This window comes from Coturnix japonica, chromosome 4 (genome assembly GCF_054131305.1).
Source record: "Coturnix japonica strain WE chromosome 4, WE-NBRP24, whole genome shotgun sequence".
NCBI lineage: Eukaryota > Metazoa > Chordata > Aves > Galliformes > Phasianidae > Coturnix > Coturnix japonica.
In genome coordinates this window covers 21,550,921-21,570,524 of record NC_140666.1, presented here as the reverse complement: position 1 = coordinate 21,570,524, position 19,604 = coordinate 21,550,921, and the positions used below count along the sequence as shown (strand labels likewise).

The 19,604-nt window shown below is 42.5% G+C and overlaps 2 protein-coding genes across 5 annotated transcripts in view; one reads left to right on the top strand and one right to left on the bottom strand.

The window, feature by feature from the left end:
• The window catches only part of COL4A6 (collagen type IV alpha 6 chain), a 111,419-nt gene extending 105,443 nt beyond the window's left edge, over positions 1-5,976 (bottom strand). Inside the window, exons 1-2 of the mRNA XM_015860480.3 lie at positions 5,758-5,976; positions 5,617-5,674 (exon numbers count right to left, since the gene is read on the bottom strand). Coding sequence (XP_015715966.2) covers positions 5,617-5,674; positions 5,758-5,783 — 84 coding nt within the window. The 5' untranslated portion in view covers positions 5,784-5,976. The remainder of the gene's footprint in view (positions 1-5,616; positions 5,675-5,757) is intronic.
• Positions 5,977-6,013: 37 nt separating this feature from the next.
• The window catches only part of COL4A5 (collagen type IV alpha 5 chain), a 72,794-nt gene continuing 59,203 nt past the window's right edge, over positions 6,014-19,604 (top strand). For 3 of the 4 annotated variants that reach the window (XM_015860476.2, XM_085546245.1, XM_085546246.1), the window contains exon 1: positions 16,185-16,306. In XM_015860476.2, coding sequence (XP_015715962.2) covers positions 16,286-16,306 — 21 coding nt within the window. In that variant the 5' untranslated portion in view covers positions 16,185-16,285. Of the gene's footprint in view, positions 6,486-16,184; positions 16,307-19,604 lie in introns of those variants that run through there. The other variant, XM_085546244.1, reaches the window with a different exon arrangement.

Below are 19,604 nucleotides of genomic sequence, written 5' to 3'. Positions count from 1 at the left end.
TTGATGAGTTCACACTACAGCAGTTGCAGGGATTCTAAACTGTTCTCAAAACGTATGTATTGTACAGAGCAAATGATTTCTGTACACCCCTTCATGGCAATATTGTAATCAATATGATGTGAACAGTTACAGCTATTAAACCTCCTTGAGAAAGTCATGTAATTAATCCTTGTGTTAATTAATTTAACTTGGTTACAGTAACAAGTATTCGAAGTTCTTTTAATAAGCATAATAATATTCATAAGCCTATTCCTTAACTGCAATTTCATATTTTATTTATTTTTTCTACACCACATTTTTCCTCTCTCCAGCTGCTTGTATGGAAAAGGGGACACAACAAATATGCAAACCAATGGGAAAGGGAAATACAACTCGTTTCTTACAGAAACCTTGCTAATATGTTACCTTTTCTGGCAGTTCACAATTAGCCTAGATGCAATACTTAGATGGTTTTACCCATGTTATATGTCAGACCAAGGTCTTGCTAACTGTTGAAGATGGTTTGTTTCTACTGATAATGGGAAAAGTCACAAACATAAGGCACAGCCCTCAAACAGATTTGTACAACAGAGATTCCTAGGTAACAGGTGTTGACATGTTCTCACTGCTACTGAGTGAGGCATCAGAAAAATCTGCAAGATTAATGCCAGGAAACATACTGGCAGCATCTCAAGACTATGAAGACACAGAGGAGAACATAAGAGCACAGTGAGGCTAGGGCTAGTGATAGAAAGTATAGAGGTTCCTGCTGAGAAGTAAGCAGACCAGTGAGTGAATCATCAAGCAGATGAGGAATATAGCAGCCACTGACACCTCCACAGACTGAAACAGATCAGACCAACCTATTTCACAGAGCTGATCCTCTCAGTATCAAGGGAACCAAATGAGTACAGACCACGTGAACTGGATGGTGCTGGTTCAGTGGTCCAGCGAGGTTGACTCAACTAAAGACAAACAAAATCCTGCAGAAGCAACAAGAAGGTGGCAAGCTTGCACAGTCCATAGGGATTACTACAGCTATGGACCTGTCTGGAAGAAGAGTAGAATCAGAGGGTGAGTTCAGTTTCCTCTGACCAGCAGGAACTGTGGAAAAAAAATTTAATAAAGAGTTCAGGGGAGCAGATCTTTGATTTTATGTTAGTTTTGCCTCTTTTGGTTATCTCAGACCTGTGAAAAGAAGCTATTCTGAAAATATGACATTGAACACAAGTAATATCATTGATGTCAACACCTTCTATGATTTTGTTGTGTACAGTCACCAGAAACTGTAGTAACACAACTTCCATATAAATCTGGAAGTGGCCATCACTGAAAGGAAAAGAAAAAATCTGACCTGCAGGAAATCTGTGCAAAAAACACAGGAACAGATTGTTTGATTTCTTCAAGCATTTTCAGTTTTCTTGGCCAGACCTCCAAAGACCATTTTTGCAAGCACCGGGTAGTAAACAACAACTTACCTGCTCTTTCTCTTAGACAAGGAAACTGAAAGAGATATCAAGTTCAGCCTACAGTCTTCTCAGGAGAGTAAGGCTCTTCATAGGGATATTTTGAGAAAAAGAAAAATTGAATCACGTCAGTTGCTGATCTCCTGTCTCACTGACTTGCCTTCCTCTAATATTACTTAAAGCTACAGTCAATAACAAGACAAAACTGAGTTCAACTGCATTTCACAAATACTCTCTTAGAAGAGCCTCTGTCTCATTCCAATTCCTTTGTTAGAACAATTCCTTCCACAGGTAACAACATACAAGACTTAACTTTACTTCTGGTCAAAGCCATCCAGTATTTGAGAATGGATTCTCAGAGAACTTGAAAATTATTCACGAAAGATCCTTAAAAGTTCTTAATTTTCTCTCAGTCACTATAATAACATTTAAGCCAAGACACAAGTGGTACTAATCTCCCTACAGATGCTGTTTAGGCAATTAGTTAATTCAAAACTGCCATCCACAGAGAGGCACACAAACCCACTTTGGAAGGAAAAGAGCAGATCAAGTATTTCAGCAACTCTGACAAAGCCACCACCCTTTTACTGTCACAACTTCTGGTAAGCTGTAGCATTCTCATAACATCTGTAAGCATCAGCTCATTACTACAGTTACCTCAGGAAGAAGAATTAGGAAGGAGTTCGGTATCAAACCCCTACTCACCTGGAGAGAGTTTTCCACCAAATCTGACATATCTTGGCAAAGGTTAGACATTTAACAGTATGATATCTGCTTCACATACTAATATACTTCACATAAAACAAATTATCACTTCTTTTTCCCCCTTTAGAAACAGAAATTGAAGATATATTGTTATTAGGAAATTGGTTATTTTGCAGAGGTCATGCTCAATGCAATACAAAATCTTTGCCAAATAAGTGCCTCTACACTTATACCCTCTTATCGATAAGAGGCTGCTTTACTTCGTAAGTAAATCCTGAGTCTTACAAGATATTAAAAAATAAACACAACCTCCTCACAATTTCTTTAATTCTGTAGACCTCTTCCTTACACAAGCAAATATATTACAGACATTACTGGTTTCTTTACAAAACTCAAGGCTTGTAAAGTAATTATAGCTGTAGAAAGTCAAACAACAGGAGGCTCGCGTATCTATGAATGCTGATCAAAATGGTAGAGAAACAGGAACAACAACACACTTTAAAACGGACTTTAATGGATAAGAACATATTTCCAGAAACTTTACTGTGGAAAGTGGAGTGATGAGAGTTACATCTCTGTTTTTAAATACCCATTTTCTACTCACACAGATCTCTAGGCCAGAATTTATCTTTGGCATAAGTCCACTAAAAATAATCAGCTTGGTTCACTTAAGCAGAACACATTAAGTGCAAATATGTTAAGAAATATTTGTATCATAGATGAAAATCACACAGAAAACCTCGAGTATGTTAGGAGAAGAAAAACAGGATGACTTGGGCTACTAACTTACTGTAAACTAGCTGAGCTTCAGTCATTCAAAACTGAGCAAACTGCTCAGAACTGGTTTGACTCAACAGTTTTTATTTATCTTACTTGGATACTTCCAAATGGGCTTGATGTACTGCAGAACAAGATGTTATGCAGCAGAAAAAGAGCTATCTCTACTTAATCTGCACATTCATTATCAAAGACACAAAAAAAGATTTGAAAGAGCAGCAAAAGCAAATGAAGCCTAAACTCATAAAATAAAAGATTAATAAAATAAAAGATAACTTATCTGAAAGTTCCAGAAGTACCTCCCTGACAAAAAGAGGATCATATTAGCTCCTTTGGCTACCACATCAATAACAGCACACATTCCAGGTGCATTCAACTAGCTTAAGAGTAAGAAAAAGAATATAAATAAGGAGTTATCTCACCTCTATGCCAAGTATACTTCCAAACAGACACAGAACGACTGCTGCAATTACTGGTAAGAGGAAACTTCTGTGAGAGCTTTGCAAAAGGATGAGAATCTCAGATTCCACTGCAGGAGACCATCACTGACCATTGCAACCACACCCCACCTTACATTTATGATACCCTCACCTCCACTCCATAAATGGGGTCTAGGAAGGGGTGGACCCTGGCACCATGTCTTCTGGTCACCCAGGTGCACTGCACAGAGCTGAGCTCCCCTGGGCTGGCCCTGCCTCCCACCAGGTGCTCAGTCTCTGCTTCAAGCTGTAACTTAGCAGTTCTGCTACAGTATGCTTTTAAATCCTGTTCCTACATACATGCACTTGTAATAGAGACTTCTGAGCTAAAGCCATCTTTGGTACAGCTTTATTGAAGATGCTGGCCACTGCCTATTGGTCATAATGTTCCAGAAGAACACTCAGCAAATTGCTGCAGTATTTATGAAGTTTCATTACTGAAATCAGATCAACTGAAGGAAAAGGAAACAGTTGTAAGTCACACCACATTCAACAAGGAGTGCTTCAGCTGCTGACCATTTCTAATAGCTTGGAGAAAGCTACTATCTTTATTCATCTATTAACGTTGTATTCCACAACACTCAAATGATATAGCAGAGAACTACTCAGGAATCCTACAGAGATTCTCACTTTTTGGAAAAAAAGTTCTGCTTACTGCAAAAACAGGCTTATGTTTTCTCTTCATGGTTTACTTTGTGCTGGAAGGTGTTAAGTGTAACTGGTTTCTTGTTGCATTGGATTTTGTTTTCATTTGGCAACACCAGAAAGTCAGTTACCCACTGTACCTGAAAAGATGACCAAAAGTTCTCTTTCTTTCCTGTTGAGCATGACTGACAGATTTTTAATAAGAGTAATTAAGTATCTTAACTGCTCAGACATATAAAGCGCTAAAATTATTTGGTGAGCCTGGTTCTGGTTCTTTCATACTTTCAGACTGCTCACACAAAGCCAAAGATTTTGTTTGCTTTTCTAACTCCAACAGAAAATGCCAGAAAGACTCAGAAATGGCACATAGATGTTGTTCTCGCTTTGGTAGATTTCCCTTGACAAAGTCCCTTCATACACAATGAAACTTGTCAAGAAACTGCAAATAAAAGAAAAACAAACCAAATCCTGAGATGTGCTTCCTAATGGTTATACGGCGAAACTGGAACAGTTTCAAACGCTGTTGCTGGTCACTTCTGCACCAATCAGGACAAATTTCACTCATGCACCGCACAGATTCATACAAATGACTGCAAAACACGTTCGCTGCATTTGATTCAAACAGCTTTGAAAATACCTGCTGCGTTTCCACATAGATCCCACTGCAGAGGAACACCCAGGAGAACAGTTGTTGGTTTTGTTGAAGGAAAAAAAAACAAACACACAAACCAACTTATAAAAGAAACTCTCACAGTTGTGCATGCTGTCTAATCTCTTAATCTTTGGGAAGATTAGAGCCTGTAGCTACCACCTGATCAGGAGGGTGAAATCCTACCAGCCCAAGGCGTTAGGAAAAGCACAAGGTAAAAACAAGTCCTTTACGTTCCTAAAAGCCATAACCCCCTCTGCTATTCAAGACTCTTCAAAAGATTCCTTCTCAGCGGTACAAGAAAGTTCTCAGTCCTTACAACTTTAATCAAAAGAGTAGCAAAAACACTGGGAAAACATTGGCTCAGAAAGCAAGAGCTCAAGTTTTCAACTGTTTTTGTTAGAAGCTTGTTAGAAGTTGGATTTAAATAAACACTCGTAGGGCACGTTATACGAACGGCTTCCATTGATTCCTCGCAGGCAGTGCGTGGTAAAGCCAGGACCACAAGGACTGGAGAGCATTGTACGATCCCTATTAACATCACAATGTAACAAAGAGATCGCCCCGAAGGACCGCGCGGCTCTCGGGCTGACCGTGCACGATGCTCCCAGCCCAGCCACGGCACCGACAGAACCGACACCGCGAAGGCGTGGGAAGCTCGCGATCCCCCGCTAATCTGCTTCAACGTTAATCGGGAACAGCGGGAGGAAAATGTGTGTTGACGCCATAAAGTTGTCAGACTGACAGATCGTAAAGTCACCGCTTCTGTGCGTTACGCGGGATCTAAACGCGAGTTCGGCGTCGTGCCGGGATCCCCCCACACCGCGAGGGGTCCAAGGGGCGAAGGGAGCCCGAGTCCCGTCGTAACTCCGCGCTATGAGAGCGGGGCCAAGCGGGGGCGCGGGGCAGCACTTACCGCGCTCACCGGCTCGGCGTGCAGGCTCAGCAGCAGCACCGGCAGCAGCAGCAGCGCCCTGCGGGGAGGCAAAAGGAGAGCGCGGCGTCAAGCGGGGCCGGGGGCGGGAGGGGGGAATGGGGGCAGCGCCTCAACACTCACCCTGCGCGCCCCGGGGCCGGGCCCATGTCTCGGGCGGCTCGGTGAAAGGGCAGGACCGCCACCGGGAGCAGCTCCAGCACACACGGAGAAAGTTTGAGAGTCTGAACGGAGGCGAAGCACCTGAGGGGAGGGGAAGGCAGGGCCGGGCCGGGCAGGGCAGGGTAGCGGCACGGGACGAGCGCACCGCCCCTCCGAGGTGCGCCCCGCCACCGCGACGGCAGCGCCACCCCCTGCACCCCGCGCCGCCTCCGCCGCAGAAAATAGTGCGGGGTCCTGCGGCCGTGCCCGCTCCGTGGGGCTGCGAGGCGGGGAGAGGCGGGTCAGAGCCCTTCGCAGCCGCCCAAAGCCCGGAGCCCGGGGGAAGGGCCGTGACGGGGAGGTGCTGCCCCGCAGAGAGAGCCGGCACCCGGCTCTGCCCGCACACGCACGCCACGCGCCCGCCGCGGGGTGCGGATGAATATTGCGGGGCAAAGTAGTCCCGGGAGGACTTGAGCCGGGAGAAGCGGGCGAGCGCGGCAGAGGGGCGGGCGCTGGCGTCGGGGCGGCCGGCGGGAGACGCCTGCGGGAGCCGCGCTGCCCCGCCGGGTATGCCCGCGTCGCAGGGCCGCTCCGGGAGCTCCTGAGCGGGTGGGAGGATGGAGCGGCGGTGGCCGAGCCGCGGCCCGGCCGTGGGGTGTGTGCTGGTGCTGCTGCTGGGCTGCTGGGGGCCGCGGGAGGCGGCGGCGGCGGTAAGTGCGGGGCGCGCGCCTGCTCAGCTCTTTTTGGGGCCTCGAGGGCGGGTGGGCTCCTGGGGCCGCGGGTGCCGGCACCGACCGGGCGGGCAGAGCAGCGCGGTGCCGCCGGGCTCCCCTCGGGTGCCGGGGCTGCCGTTCTCGGACGCTTCTCTCGTCCCGCGTGGGAGCGCGGAGCCGTCGGAGCGCGCCGGGCCGGGGATCGGAGTGCTCGTGGGGTGAGGGCGACGGGCGGGTTTTGTGCGGGCTGAGCCGGGGGCTGCGCTGGGACAAAGGAGGAGAAGGGCCCCGCCGCGCTGCTGGGAGGGCGCACCTGGAGGCGGCGGCGATGTGCGGATGGCACGAGCGGGAGGTGACGGCTCGGCGGTGCCGTGGTGCCGTGCCGCCGCCAAAGGCCCCGAGCAGAGAGAGGGGCTCCCTGGGGCGATCCGCTCCGTTCCGCCGGCACCTTCTGCTCCGTAACGCCGCCCGCTTCAGCCTGACTCTGCTTCGAGGTTCTCACAGCGCGCTCCTCCGGGGCTGACTTTGTAAAGCTTGCTTGGAAGGCAGTTCTGATCTCTGGTGATATCTCGCTTGGTAAAAGCTCGTGGCGTGGTAGGAGGTGCGGCTGTACTACGAGTACACTCATTTTGTAGCTAGAGCTGACAAAATCTTGTCACGGATTCACCTTTGAAGTGCATTCCTTTACGGTGAGACTCCGTAGACATCTCACTTGCCCTTCCAAAGCTGAAGCACAGCCATAGTGCACTCCTTTTCTTATTCTCCCTCCTTGATGCCCAGGTGTGTACCCAGGTGTAAGTGATACCAGTGTGCGGTCAGTGCCTGCAGGTTGCTAGAACTGCTTGTCCTCACATTGCCTGTGGTGCTGCTTTTGATGCTTCTTGAAGTGCTGCTCAGCCTCAACTGTCTCCTGTAACATTCCCCTCTTTTTACTCCAAAGGAAGGTGTAGGGAAGTCCTACCTGTGGGACTTAATGGTTTTAGGAGGTAGGGATTGAAGACAGATAGGCCTGTGTGCATACATATGGCTCTTTTCTTTTTCCCTTTCAGAAAAGTGCCAAAGCAGAGATCTGTGTGGAACTAGTAGGAATCTGTGGGGTCTTGAAAAGAGGCTGTGCTGGGCTGACCTCAGAGAGATGAAGAGAATAAAATGGTGGAGGAGATGGTGGGATTGTGGGTCTGAACACTGCTTGGTGCTGCAGCCTTCCTTTTAGCATGAGTCTTCTGGGGGTGTACCTCTCCACGGTGAGATAAGATTAGCTCATGACCTGAAGGCTCTTGGGGGGTGGGAAACAGAGACACACCTCTGTTCCCAGTGTGCATAGGTCCCGCTGACACTTTGGTTTCCTAATTCTTTAGTGTTCTGATGTCCTTGAATTTCCCATGACTGTGACAATGCTGAACAAATGCTGATCCTTATCAAGTAAGATCAGCATTTTACTCTTCTGATTGTCAGAAGCGCTGGAATTAACGTTCCGGCAGTATGCATGAAACACACAGTCTCTTTGTGAATGTTGTTCTGGGGCCTTGTGTGAGATTTCCTGACCTCAACAGGATGGATGTGGTGGGATGTGTTCAGGCTGCTTTGGTGTCCTGACTAAAATAGTTGTTAGTCAAACTCATCATGCAGATCTTAAGTGCAGAAATCACACAATGTTTGTTCCAGGCTGTGTAGTATATACAGTGTAATGAGCTACAAGGTAACAGAATGTCACTCTCTTATCTGCTCAACTTAATGAGTAAGGCATGGACCACACGGCGTTCTCCTGTACAGGCTGATGCCGATGTTGGATGAAGCATGCAACAAGCAGCTGGCAGTCTGAGAAAGGTCCTGGTTCAGAATGAGAGAATGAATGAGATGGGAGATGGTGTCATCTGTGCGTGGTGTGATTTCCTAGGTAACTTCACTGAAAAGGTGCTTATTTGTTTTATGCTTTCATTAGGGTGTGTGAGTGCTTATGCTTAAATAACTCGGTGTTTTATAAACCAGTTCACTCTACTTATAAGTGGAGTCTTTTTCTGGAAGGTTTATATTTTTTACCATCTTATAGAGAAGTGAGCACGAGCTGCAATTGTGGAAGCTAATCAGTCCATATTCTTTAACTAGATGGGTTATTGAGTTGTGCTACTCTTCGTGACTCAGTTGATGACTCCATATTGACTTATATTGAAGGTGGGGGAAAAACTTTCACATTTAAGACCTTTATTTTTAGTGTGTATTCAGTTTTTATCAACCCTTTCTCAACCACTTTTGTCAACTTTGTCAGTAATTTCTGCATTACTTTATTTTCATTGTGTACTGTTTTGCTTACAGTTTGACTCAAAATATAAGAATGAAAACAGTAGTTCAGATGTGGAAAGCATGCTGGTAGGACGAGTGTCACTTGTAGTTTTTAGTTTGTTTTATTTGAAGTAACTTGAATGGAAAGTCTCTAAGCTTTGCTGGAGTTTGTCTTTTGGAGATTATAGTGTATATAAATTCATGTGTATGTAGGTTCTAATTAGTTACAGTTTAATAGTCTTGATTTGTAAATGATGGTCATGTTTAGTTTCTTGTTTTTCTCGAGGATTTTTTCACAGTATTGGTTATTTGTTACTATTTTGAGTTTGAGAACTGCTTGTGCCTCTTTCCAGTTATGAAAGCTGGGTCTCTAAATGCAGGGAGAAATGGATGCTGGCCTTCAGAATTCCATGGATGTGTCTTGGTTAGTCATGCACAAGACTGTTTCGTAACGTTAAGGCTTGGACCCTCACACAGCTTGTCACTTGTTGAGGGCTTTGCTTTTGGCCTTTAAGGGTCTTAATTAAAGATATACAGTGGAAGCTGTATCTTGAGATGTCTTCTGGCATATATTAAACTGCAAACAAATCAAAGGAATCCTGAGTGAAACCTAATGTGATTCCCATTTGGGCCATAATAGGATCTTCTGTGGCTCTGCATGGGGAACAGTTACGTATCTTAATCAGTTTCTCCACATAATGGAAATGGACTGATAGTTCAGTGGAAGCACCTTGATTTTCACTTTCCTCTTTATGAATGAGTTAATCCGCTTGCTGAAATCAATTACTGAAGCTACTTACCTTTTCCTGAAGTAGGAAGGGAAGTTTTCATAGGACCAAATATTTCTTAGTTTACATTACATGTTAAATAAACTTACGTAGTGACCTTTTTCCACGCTGAATAAGGAAGGAGTAGTGCTTACCATCATGCAATGTAGTTGCTGTTAGTTTTACTGGAACGTGCTGAAACTTCTCTATTTCAAAACAACTGAAATCAGTAAGAACACCCTGACAAAATGAACATGCATATTTTCTATGTGGGACAGAGTGCAGCAGGAGTCTGCACATGCAGTGAAGGTGTGTTGTACACTTCAACCTTTCATTCACTTAAATTAAAGCTCTACCTCCTCTAATCACATCAGTTGTGTATACTCTCCATTGTATATCACCACTTAAGATATCAAGATAAAGTCTACTTGCACATTCTAGGAATAGCGTTATGCAAGCACAGTGAATAGAAAGCAGTCTCTGCCAATAACAGTAGTACCAGACAAATTGCTTTGAATGAAAATGCTTTTTGCTTAGCTGGTTCATAAGCTGTATGGACTCAGTAATACCTGAATCTACTGGGATGCTCTGATGTTCTTGCAGTACCCAGTGCTTGGCTATCTGACATTGACTTCAGACTTGTTTGCTAAGAGCAGATGATTTATAGCGCAAAATACAGAAAATAAAACTTGCTCAAAAGGTACATTCTGGCATAGTTTTAAGGAGCCTTAAGCAGCATACTTTGCCCTCTATAAAAGGTTAGCAATGCAATTAAACTCTACTAAGTATCACTGATACAGTGCAGCTTTTAAAAAAGGAAATCTGCTTGTTAGAATACAGGTGTGTGGCATGTGGAGAAGAAACCTTGGTGTAACAACACGGTATCAACAGTGTAAGTGTAGCTGAGCCAAAGAGGAAAAGGTCCTGTTTTAAATTAGTCTAATGCTTGTAAGTCAGCTGCAAAGCAGCTTTTGTTTTAAGTCTTGAAGAACTCTAGTTTTTCTTCAGTTTCTGAAGATGTGGCCTTATATTTAGGACACTATTTGGGGTTCTAGGCTTAATTGGAAATACCTCAAAGTGGAGCACTGTTTTACAGTTGTATGACTTCAAAATTATCTGCACTGTGTAAATTTGAGCTTAGATTTGTTAATGCTTTAGTCTCTCTAAAAGCATCGATTCTTTAACTGCTTTATAGTCATACTGACATCTGTTTCAAGACTAAAGGTATTTTTGTTCGCTTATGGAAATGCATCTTTGTTATGGTCTGGAAGGGAATCTGGAGTAAGTAATGACCTGAGACTCTTCCAACCTGCAATGTCTTGTGTGTAAAATTATACCAGAGTCTAGCCATGGTCCCAGGGATAATTTCTACTAGATATCTTGCATATCCTGTAGTCAAGAATTAATCCTAACTGCGTCTAATATTGAGAGTAGATATTCATGTTTACTTAGAATGGCTAAAATATTTATACGCACATACTGCACAAGAAAAGTAAATTGTAGTAGCAACCTTGATAGTTTTTAACCTAAAGTGTGTTTTAGGGAAAGGAATGTTTTAAGCTGAATTTGGTGATAGCTTTCAAGGCTCTCAGTTATTGCTGCTCAGCCTTCTGCGGTTGAATTTCTCTCCCTTTTGGAGGGGAGAGAAAATAGTTTAGTCTCATCAGTATTTTGTTTTCTCTTGTTATTATTGTGTTTTTGTTTTTCTTTTCTTTTTTTTTTTTTTAACTTAATCTCTATGGAGAATTGAAGTGAAGGAGTTGGATTTTAATCTCTTCTTTCTTCTAGCATTGTAAAAGGCATTTGCACACAACGCTCAGACTAGAAGTCAAATAGCTGTCTACAAAATGATTGTTTTTCTATACAGAGGCATATAGCTAGACCTGCAAAACTCCCTTCCTGTCTAAAGTGACCTTTTTGTATGCTAGGCAGGTTGATCTCTGTTTGTTTCCCCAGCTAAAAACAGCCTAGTAAGTTTTTCTTGTTTGTTTTTTCCTGTGTCTGGTAAGGATTTATGCCAAAATGGCTTAAATGTGTTGGAGAATGGTGAAATGGTGAGTTTCTTGCTATTTTTTGACTGACTCCTGTTTCTTCTTAGTCTTTCAGGATCTTCAAGGAATTTAAAGCATTGGCAGCATGGAATGGAAGGGAAAAAATGTTGTATTTTGTTTTATAGCCTACATTAGCCACATACTATCTGTAACTAGTAGTTATGCCTGGGAAGAGAAAGCCTTCTGTTTATGTAAAACCTTCTCAAACAGATAGCAGACTTATGTATAAGTATGAACACTGGTAATACTCGTTGGTATCTTATGTCTAGTACATATAAGTGCAGTTTGCATTCTTTGAACAGGAGGAAATAAGATAAATGAGTTTCCTTTACAACTTAATGAAGAAAATCACCTATCGCTTAATTCTGTGAAAGCAGTGTTTCAATTCATTAGCACAATGTCTGGAGTAATCAGTTGCTTGTGTTTCTTTCCCTTGCTTCTGATTTTGGAAGACCATCCCTTCCTTTTCTGTTACTTTATTCTGTGATTAATACTCGGTAACTCCTCAAGAAGGGTGGGATTCTTTGCTAGCAGATAATGCTATAGGCTAACGACAGTTTTCCCTTTCTGTTACAAACTTCTTCATGCTGTTTTTATACTGGGAGGTTTCTATTTTTGTCCTGTCCTAAAAGCCCTTGCTTCTTAATTTGCATATTAGTATAAAAAGTGATACAGAAACATTGTTTTGGAAACTGGGTATGTGTAATAAGGGATCAGTGCTGGATGGATTTCTTCATTTGGCTGTAGACATATGAGCTGTATTGTTTTAAGAGCTACCTGTTCCTACACAAATTAACTTTACCTCAATGTAAACACTTTTGGGCAATATTTCTCACTTGCACGTGTAGAGAAATAGTTCTGAGATCACACCCAGGTAACACACAGCCATTGCTCCTCTGTTGTAAGCAGTGTTCTCGTCTTCTTGGTAGTCATTCTTTTTACCTACATTTTCCAATCAAACCAGGCAACTGAAGAGCTGTGATTTTAATTTTGCATACTGAACTCATTTCTTCAGTACTCTGGATATTACTGTGAACGTTAACACATCTTTCATAATAGTTAATTTTATTATCATTATGGCTCTTAATTTCCCTGCAAATTCCATGCCCTGGGTGAAAAGCAAGAGATCAAGATTAATCAAGCAAGAATTAGTGAAGTCTTGTGGTTTTTCTTGCTTCACGGTTTAGGAAAGAAGGCTAATTTTAGATTATTAAGGAAGACGCATCTTGAGTATCTCAACAGTCCACGCATAAGACTATCCAGTATCAGTTTGTGTTTACTAAATACAGTATTAATTATTCAGAAGTAAACCTTTCTATTTCCTCCTGAGTCCTGGTGGAGAATAAAATGACCATTGTGGGTGAAGAACTGTGCACTCACATTTAGAATACACCTCCTGGTAAAGGGTGCCTCTGCAAAGCAGCATCTGGGTGAAGGACCTGATGTACTCAGGTTAAAACTTCTTGTAAAGTAATTCTATCTGTGGAGTGGTAACTTATGTGATTCAGCTTACTCTGAATGAACCCGTTACACAGACTGACAGCAGAATTTGGCCTTCCTGACTTAGAAAATACGTATGTTGAATTAGTCTAAAAAATTATTTATCTTCAACATTAAAAGGCCAATGTATTCAGAAGGAAAAGGAGGCTTTCTTTCTGCTTTGAAAGATGGGAATTTATATTGGACTACTCCTGTCTCTCTCCATGCTGTGAGCATATTGTTCTAAACTTCATTAAAGCTTTTCAGTGACTCTACCTTTTTGATGGCGAAAAGGCATAAGTTAATATATTATATAGAAGGCTGTTTGAAACAACAAGGAAGCTCTTAAGCTTTTTGGAGCTTTTCAGGAAGGTACTAGAGATAAATTCCTAAGTCTTTTAAACACTGATACTGAACTGAAGCAAAGACTGTATTGTTGCCAGTTGAGAGGCTTGGAGGACAAGTAGAGAAGGTGGACAGTTAGGTATTAATTCTGAGTATTAATGATTACAAACTGTTAATGAAATATGTGGGGGGGAGGGGAAATCTCCCATCACAGTCATGTAGGATTTTGCTGTCCTTGAGTTGCAGCTATGTAATAGCAGCATGAACATTACTTTTCATTGGTCACTGTAAACACTCTGCCTGAGAAGCTCTAATTCCTTGCCTCTAAGTACTGTGGTGCCTTATGTGGGAGAAGAAAACTCCCATCCAATCAGTATAGGTAGTCAAAAGACTGCAATATTTGGAGAAAATTGACCCTAGCTTTTTGGCTCTCTGCTTCAGATTGAGCACTTTATTTTGTCTCACACTGTCATGGCTGATACTGATCAAATGTCTGAAGTAGCTGATATGTTTGAGTGAGCTGCAGCTGCATCTCAGTAGCTCTTTCAGTCCTGGTTTTGTATGCGATCATCTCTGCAAAGCTAGAGACCTTTACTGCCTTTGCTGTCTTTGCTCTGGTCTGGAGATAGTAAGTATAGGATACGCTTAAGGATTCAACTCCTGGAATGCTTTAATGTAGAGAGAAGAAAATAAATAATAAATGACAAGCTTAGCATTTTAGCTTTATTGTAGAATTGGGAAAACATAAGAGTGGAGCTATAATTGTAGTGCGCTGGAGGGAGGTTAGATACCCTCTTGCTCGGAGCAGGGCTGTCTTCAAAGTTCTGTTTATTTTCATAGTTGCAGTCTGAAAGGACATTGTAACAGCATCTTCTTTTCCAAACCTTGCTTACTGCAGGCATATGGCTGAATCTCTGGAAGTGCTCCATATTTAGTGCTCATAATTAACCTACTCGTTACTGCAGATGCAGTATCACAAACTTGCAGCAGATTATTTTTTGGAGCATGTCCAAATAGCGCCTGTGGGAGTTGGTATCCTCCCCCTAACAGTGCTTCAGGGAATACTTTCCCTTAGAGAAAGTGACTTCTTGTTTTGGAATGTGTGCAAATGCCAGTGGCTGTTTCTTATTCCTTCCAAACTTCACACTAAACTGCATCTTGAGTTTGAGGAAGGTTTTGTTTGGGGGTGTGGAAGCAATGTGTGTTCTCTCTTTGCCTGCTCTCACTTTTTGAAACTGGCAGTGCTTTAATGCAGCCCTTAAAAGAGGGCAACTCACTGGTATCTTTAGAGATGTGGTCATGGAATCTCCCTAACCAGTTGAGAGTTCTTAATTTGCCCCTGAATAACATCCAGAGAGTAACTGTAAATAAAATGAGTTGATGGAGAAAGCAATAACTTTCACTTCCTTGTTAAAGCAGTAACTGCTTGAAATAAAAATCTAAGGTGTGTTTTTCTCCCTGTGCCCCTTCTAGCATTGATCAGATTTATTTTGTCTTTCCTATCACTGATACCATGTGAGTACCTTGAAAAACTTGTTGGTTTTCAATGCTTTTTGCAAAGATCTTACCAATGGTCCTTCTAGCTTGTTCAGTGTTGTGGGTTTTTTTTAATGCAGCAAGTCTTTCACAAGTGCCGTTGAATTCCCAGGTTGTGCTTTCTGCTTAGTGATGATTAGTTGAAACCAAATGTAATGATTCTCCTGATAATGCAGTGTAGAGGTTATACATGTAGTTTCACAAGTACAAGATATCAATTTCTAATCAAATTTGAATACCTAATTACAAACTCTTGTGTGTACCCTATTAATGCTAGCCTGAAGCTATCTTTTCTATTACTTTAAAGGCAGTAAACTAGATTAAATTCCACTTTTTTCTTTGCCCCTTTTAAATATTCTGGGATCAAAACAGTAGTAATCTCCTCTGCATTAGTGTAGGCTCACTTTCTCTTATCAAGGTGTAATTTAATCTTCTTCCCTGTACTTGAGGTGACAGATGCTCTGAAGAGACCCTGAGCTGGTGTTAGCACATGGCCAGTGCATTAGAAAATGAACTGAGGAGCCCACTGTTGAGATCTGCAGTATCCTACTCTTTAAGTGAAGTTAAGGGTATGAGTTCCCCAACAAGCATCTAATTCCCACTAAATACCTCCTACTTTGATTAGCTTTGGGAATGTCTGAACCTGTGTGGATAAATGAACAGGATCTCCCAAATCACCATCTCCTGATGCTTTCTTCATTTGGAAGGAGGTGCCCCTGACTTACTGGGCTCGGACGGTTACTCTGTGTTCTTCCTTATATAAATTGGCCCACTCCAGAGCCACTTAGTTTCTCAGCTTTGATTCCCTGAGGCTAAAGTGTAGCTTTTCATCTATACTGAGCTATACAGAGAAGGCACTGACTGCAGTAGCTTTAGGTAATGAAATGTGTACATAGAGTATGGTGATGCTACGGGCATAAACAAATGATAAAACAGTTCTTACTAGAAGAACCTTGGAGCTATGATACTTGGTCCAAGGAATAAAAGAGAATGGAGAAAATTCCCCAGACATCTACCAAGCTTTAAGTGAGTTAAGTCTTGTTCTGACAGTTAAGAAGGTATGTACTTCTGCAGATAACATCTCAACACAGTATCGCTGTGCACAACCTCTATTCTTTTCAACACCTATACTTGCTTAATCTTTAATTTAGTGCTTTCTGTAGTTTCAAAATAGACCACAGAGAGGTGGTTGGGTTAATCTGAGATGCTGTTCTATTTTCTTTCATTTCTCAGAGGAAGAAGTGGAGTTGTATTCTTGTGTGGTCTGCTTCATGCACATGAAGGTGCACTTGTCAGTGTCAAAGAAGTGACATCCGTTAAGGGACTGACACTTCCTCTGATGCATGTTGTGCGGATAAAGGTGAGGAGCAGAACGTGTTCTGGGGAATTATTCCATTTCCTTAAGCAGGAAAGAATTATAAACAGACTGCTAGAATGAGAGGTATTATGATTGAACTACTTGGCTTGCAAGCGTATTTGAGCCTTACAAGCCTAGCTGACAGCTAGGTCTAAGTTTGTTACATTTGGACGTGGTTAGAGAAAGTGGAAACATCAAACACCTGTCACTTGGGAAAGGTCCTAAATGGCTAGTAAATCATAACCTGTAATGAGTGCCATATGGCACTTTTTATTTGCATCTGGAAAAAATCAGGAAGCCTCTAGAGGCTGGTGATTAGAGACTTGTATGTAAAATTCAAATAAAACTGAGACTTCTGGAAGTGAAGTGACTTACTGTATATTGCTGCTGTCTAAATGGCAGGCACTCAAGGTTTGTGCCTTAGTGCAAGCATTGCAGGTATGTAAGTGGACAGGCAGAGATGAAGGCATGCTGAGAACGAACCATTCCTCTAATCTACAATGGATTTGTCTGTAGGTGACCTAGAGGATGGCTGAATGCAAGCTTTTATGGTATCACAACTGCAGCACTGAGTTAATACTCACAGTTTGTAAGAGATTTTCCCACATTGTGTGTGTTCACACTCAAAAACTTTCCTTGTATATCAATGCACAACTTCAGTTTCTAGCTGTGGTGCTATCATTATAAAGCTACTTCCAGTGAAATATGTCCTTGTATGATGGGGAGTTAAAGGAAATGCATGTAAAGAGGATACTGTAATATCCTAGTTCTGTTCTAATGCTTTTCACATGGTTTGCTTCTGGAGAAGAATCTGATTTTCAGCAAGTAGACCTGGACTTCATGGTAGCAAAGTGTGGTCTGCTTGTAAAGGTGGTGTAAGAATGTCCTCTACTGATTCACAAAGCTTCCTATTGCAAGACTTTGAAGTTACTTGAGTTACTTTGTCTATGGTGTGTGTTCCTCTATTAGTGCCATCTCTTCAGAGAGTCTTCAGTGTGTGCTGAAAAGGGGAGTTTGTGTAGAGCACCTGAGGACTTGTGAGCTTGAAGGCAAAGTGAGCTGAAAAGCCCATCTGGTAGTTTGCATTAATTTCTCTTTGTTTGCACTGTTTATTAGTGGGATACTTGCCAAATCTAAACATACATCCTTCTAAGATGCCACCTCTGGGTGGCAGCATAAATATCATACTTAACATGAGCTGCCATCTAAGGGGCAGGGTCAAGACTTTCTGTGCAAGCTTCTTCCTGCTGACTTGTAGCCCTTCTGTGGTTTGCCAGAGATGAATCCTTCACAAGCTTTTGTCTCTTCGTAAAGCAGGCATTTGATTAGCCTGCTCTTCTACTCCTCTTTGCTGATAGCTGAGTCTTTTGTGCAGCATTAGCAGCTGCTTGGTGGGTCACTTGCCCTGCCAAAATCTGTAGTTACACACTTCTATAGATCTCTTCCTTGCACCTTCATTAGGAGCTTCCAGTGAATGAGAGGAATTGTTTCCTTCTGGTGTCTCAAGCTTATAGAGGAAAAACATCTTCATGGGGAAGCAGTTGAGGTTAGATGAAGGTAAAACAAACTGTGGGCATGAACTCAGTGAAAAGGCTAAGTCTGAAAGCTGCCTGTGGCTTTTGGTTAAATTATCAGCTGGTCTAAAGAGAGGTCTGTTAGTGGAAGTATTGCTGTAGTTTTAACTAGAAACTTATGGTGACAATCCTTGTCACAGCTTCTGCTTTCAAAGCAGCAAAGAAAAACATGAATGTTTAGGTATCTAAATAGCAAACAAATCTAATACTGGCCTTTAAGAGGAGGAAGGAGGGTTGTGGAGCATCAGGTATCTCAGTCTGTTTTACCTGCCTCTCTCATGTGTTCTCATTCACAGTGGCCAGAACTATGACTACTGCGCTTGAAAACTTTCTCTGCAAGTCTGAACAGATCTTGTTCTGTGTAGGCTTCAAAGGGAAATGGTGCCTCAAGGTATAACGGGTTAAGTTACATGTCAGAGGTTTCCTTAATTTAAGAAAAAAAAGTTGATCGAGAACTTCTATGAATGTGCTTTGACTCAGGTTTTAGACCGTCATGCTTATATGCTTATTTTCTTACTACATTTAGCTAGGTGAATTGAGGGAAATGATTACTTAACAGGGTATGTAATGATGCACTTCAAATTTGGATTTTGCTTTATAAATGTTACTGCTTATAAATACAAAACATAAGCATTCATGGCACCCACCTGGAGCAAACTTTGTGATATTCCAATACTGTCACCATTGTTTCCAATGCATTGAAGCTGATATTCAGCTCCTTACATAGTTTCTTAGTTGTTATGCACTAATTCATGCAGTTGAGCTGGTTGAAAATCTCTTCCTTTCATGGTGTGACAGCTGTGCATGGCCATCCAGAGCATTGCTTGTCTTTCAGGTTGCTGTCATCACTGCTGAAACGTACCGCCCACTCCTAACAGTGGATGTGAGCATAGTGAGGTCTCCATTCAACAAGTGCTGGTGAATGGCAGTGAATGCCATGTTTTCCTCACAGAGGAATTCAATTCCACCCCTTTGCTTCATCCTTGCTTCCATGTCAGATACCATTCTGTCAGGCTGCCCCTCTGCTGCCATCAGTCACACAGCAGCAGAATGTTGGGATGCTGGTGGGAAGGGCCGGCTTCTACTGCCATCCCACCAACATCTGCCTCTGATATAGTGAGCCAACATTGCTTTCAGAGCAGCCCTCATAGAATACAGTGAGAAAAGAGTGGCCATCTGAAATCTGGAACTGCAGTGGTTTTTGCTGCTGTAGTTGACTTTCACAGATTTAAGCAATAAACTTTTGATCTGCAGGCTTGTACTCTTGTTAAGGCCAAAGAGTGTGTATCTGGGAATCATAGTTAGAACTCACAAAAGCAGCCTTAACTCTGCTTGTCTAAATCCCACAAAACCTTTTGTTACTCAGTTATATTCATGCCCAGGCAAGTGAAAGGAAAGCTATAATTGCTGAAGATAAATGGTGAAGTCTTTGACCTGGTAGAGCAGTAAATCTTTAGCTAGCTAAGTGTGTAGGTGTCGTGTTACACAGATCTTAGCAAGCTAATAGATATATGTTCTTCAGGAGCACCACCAAAATTGAGGTTAGTCTGTCTTTGTGGAATGTCAAGGCTGGGTTTCTTTTCCATTTATAAATATAGGTATAAGAAATTAAATTTGAGACTTCTGTGTAGCTACAGCAGGGTGAGTACTGTAGCCTTCCTCATAAGGCAGACATCTGTATGTGGTCCAGCAGGGGGATTGGACTAGGTGATCTTTCCAGGTCCCTT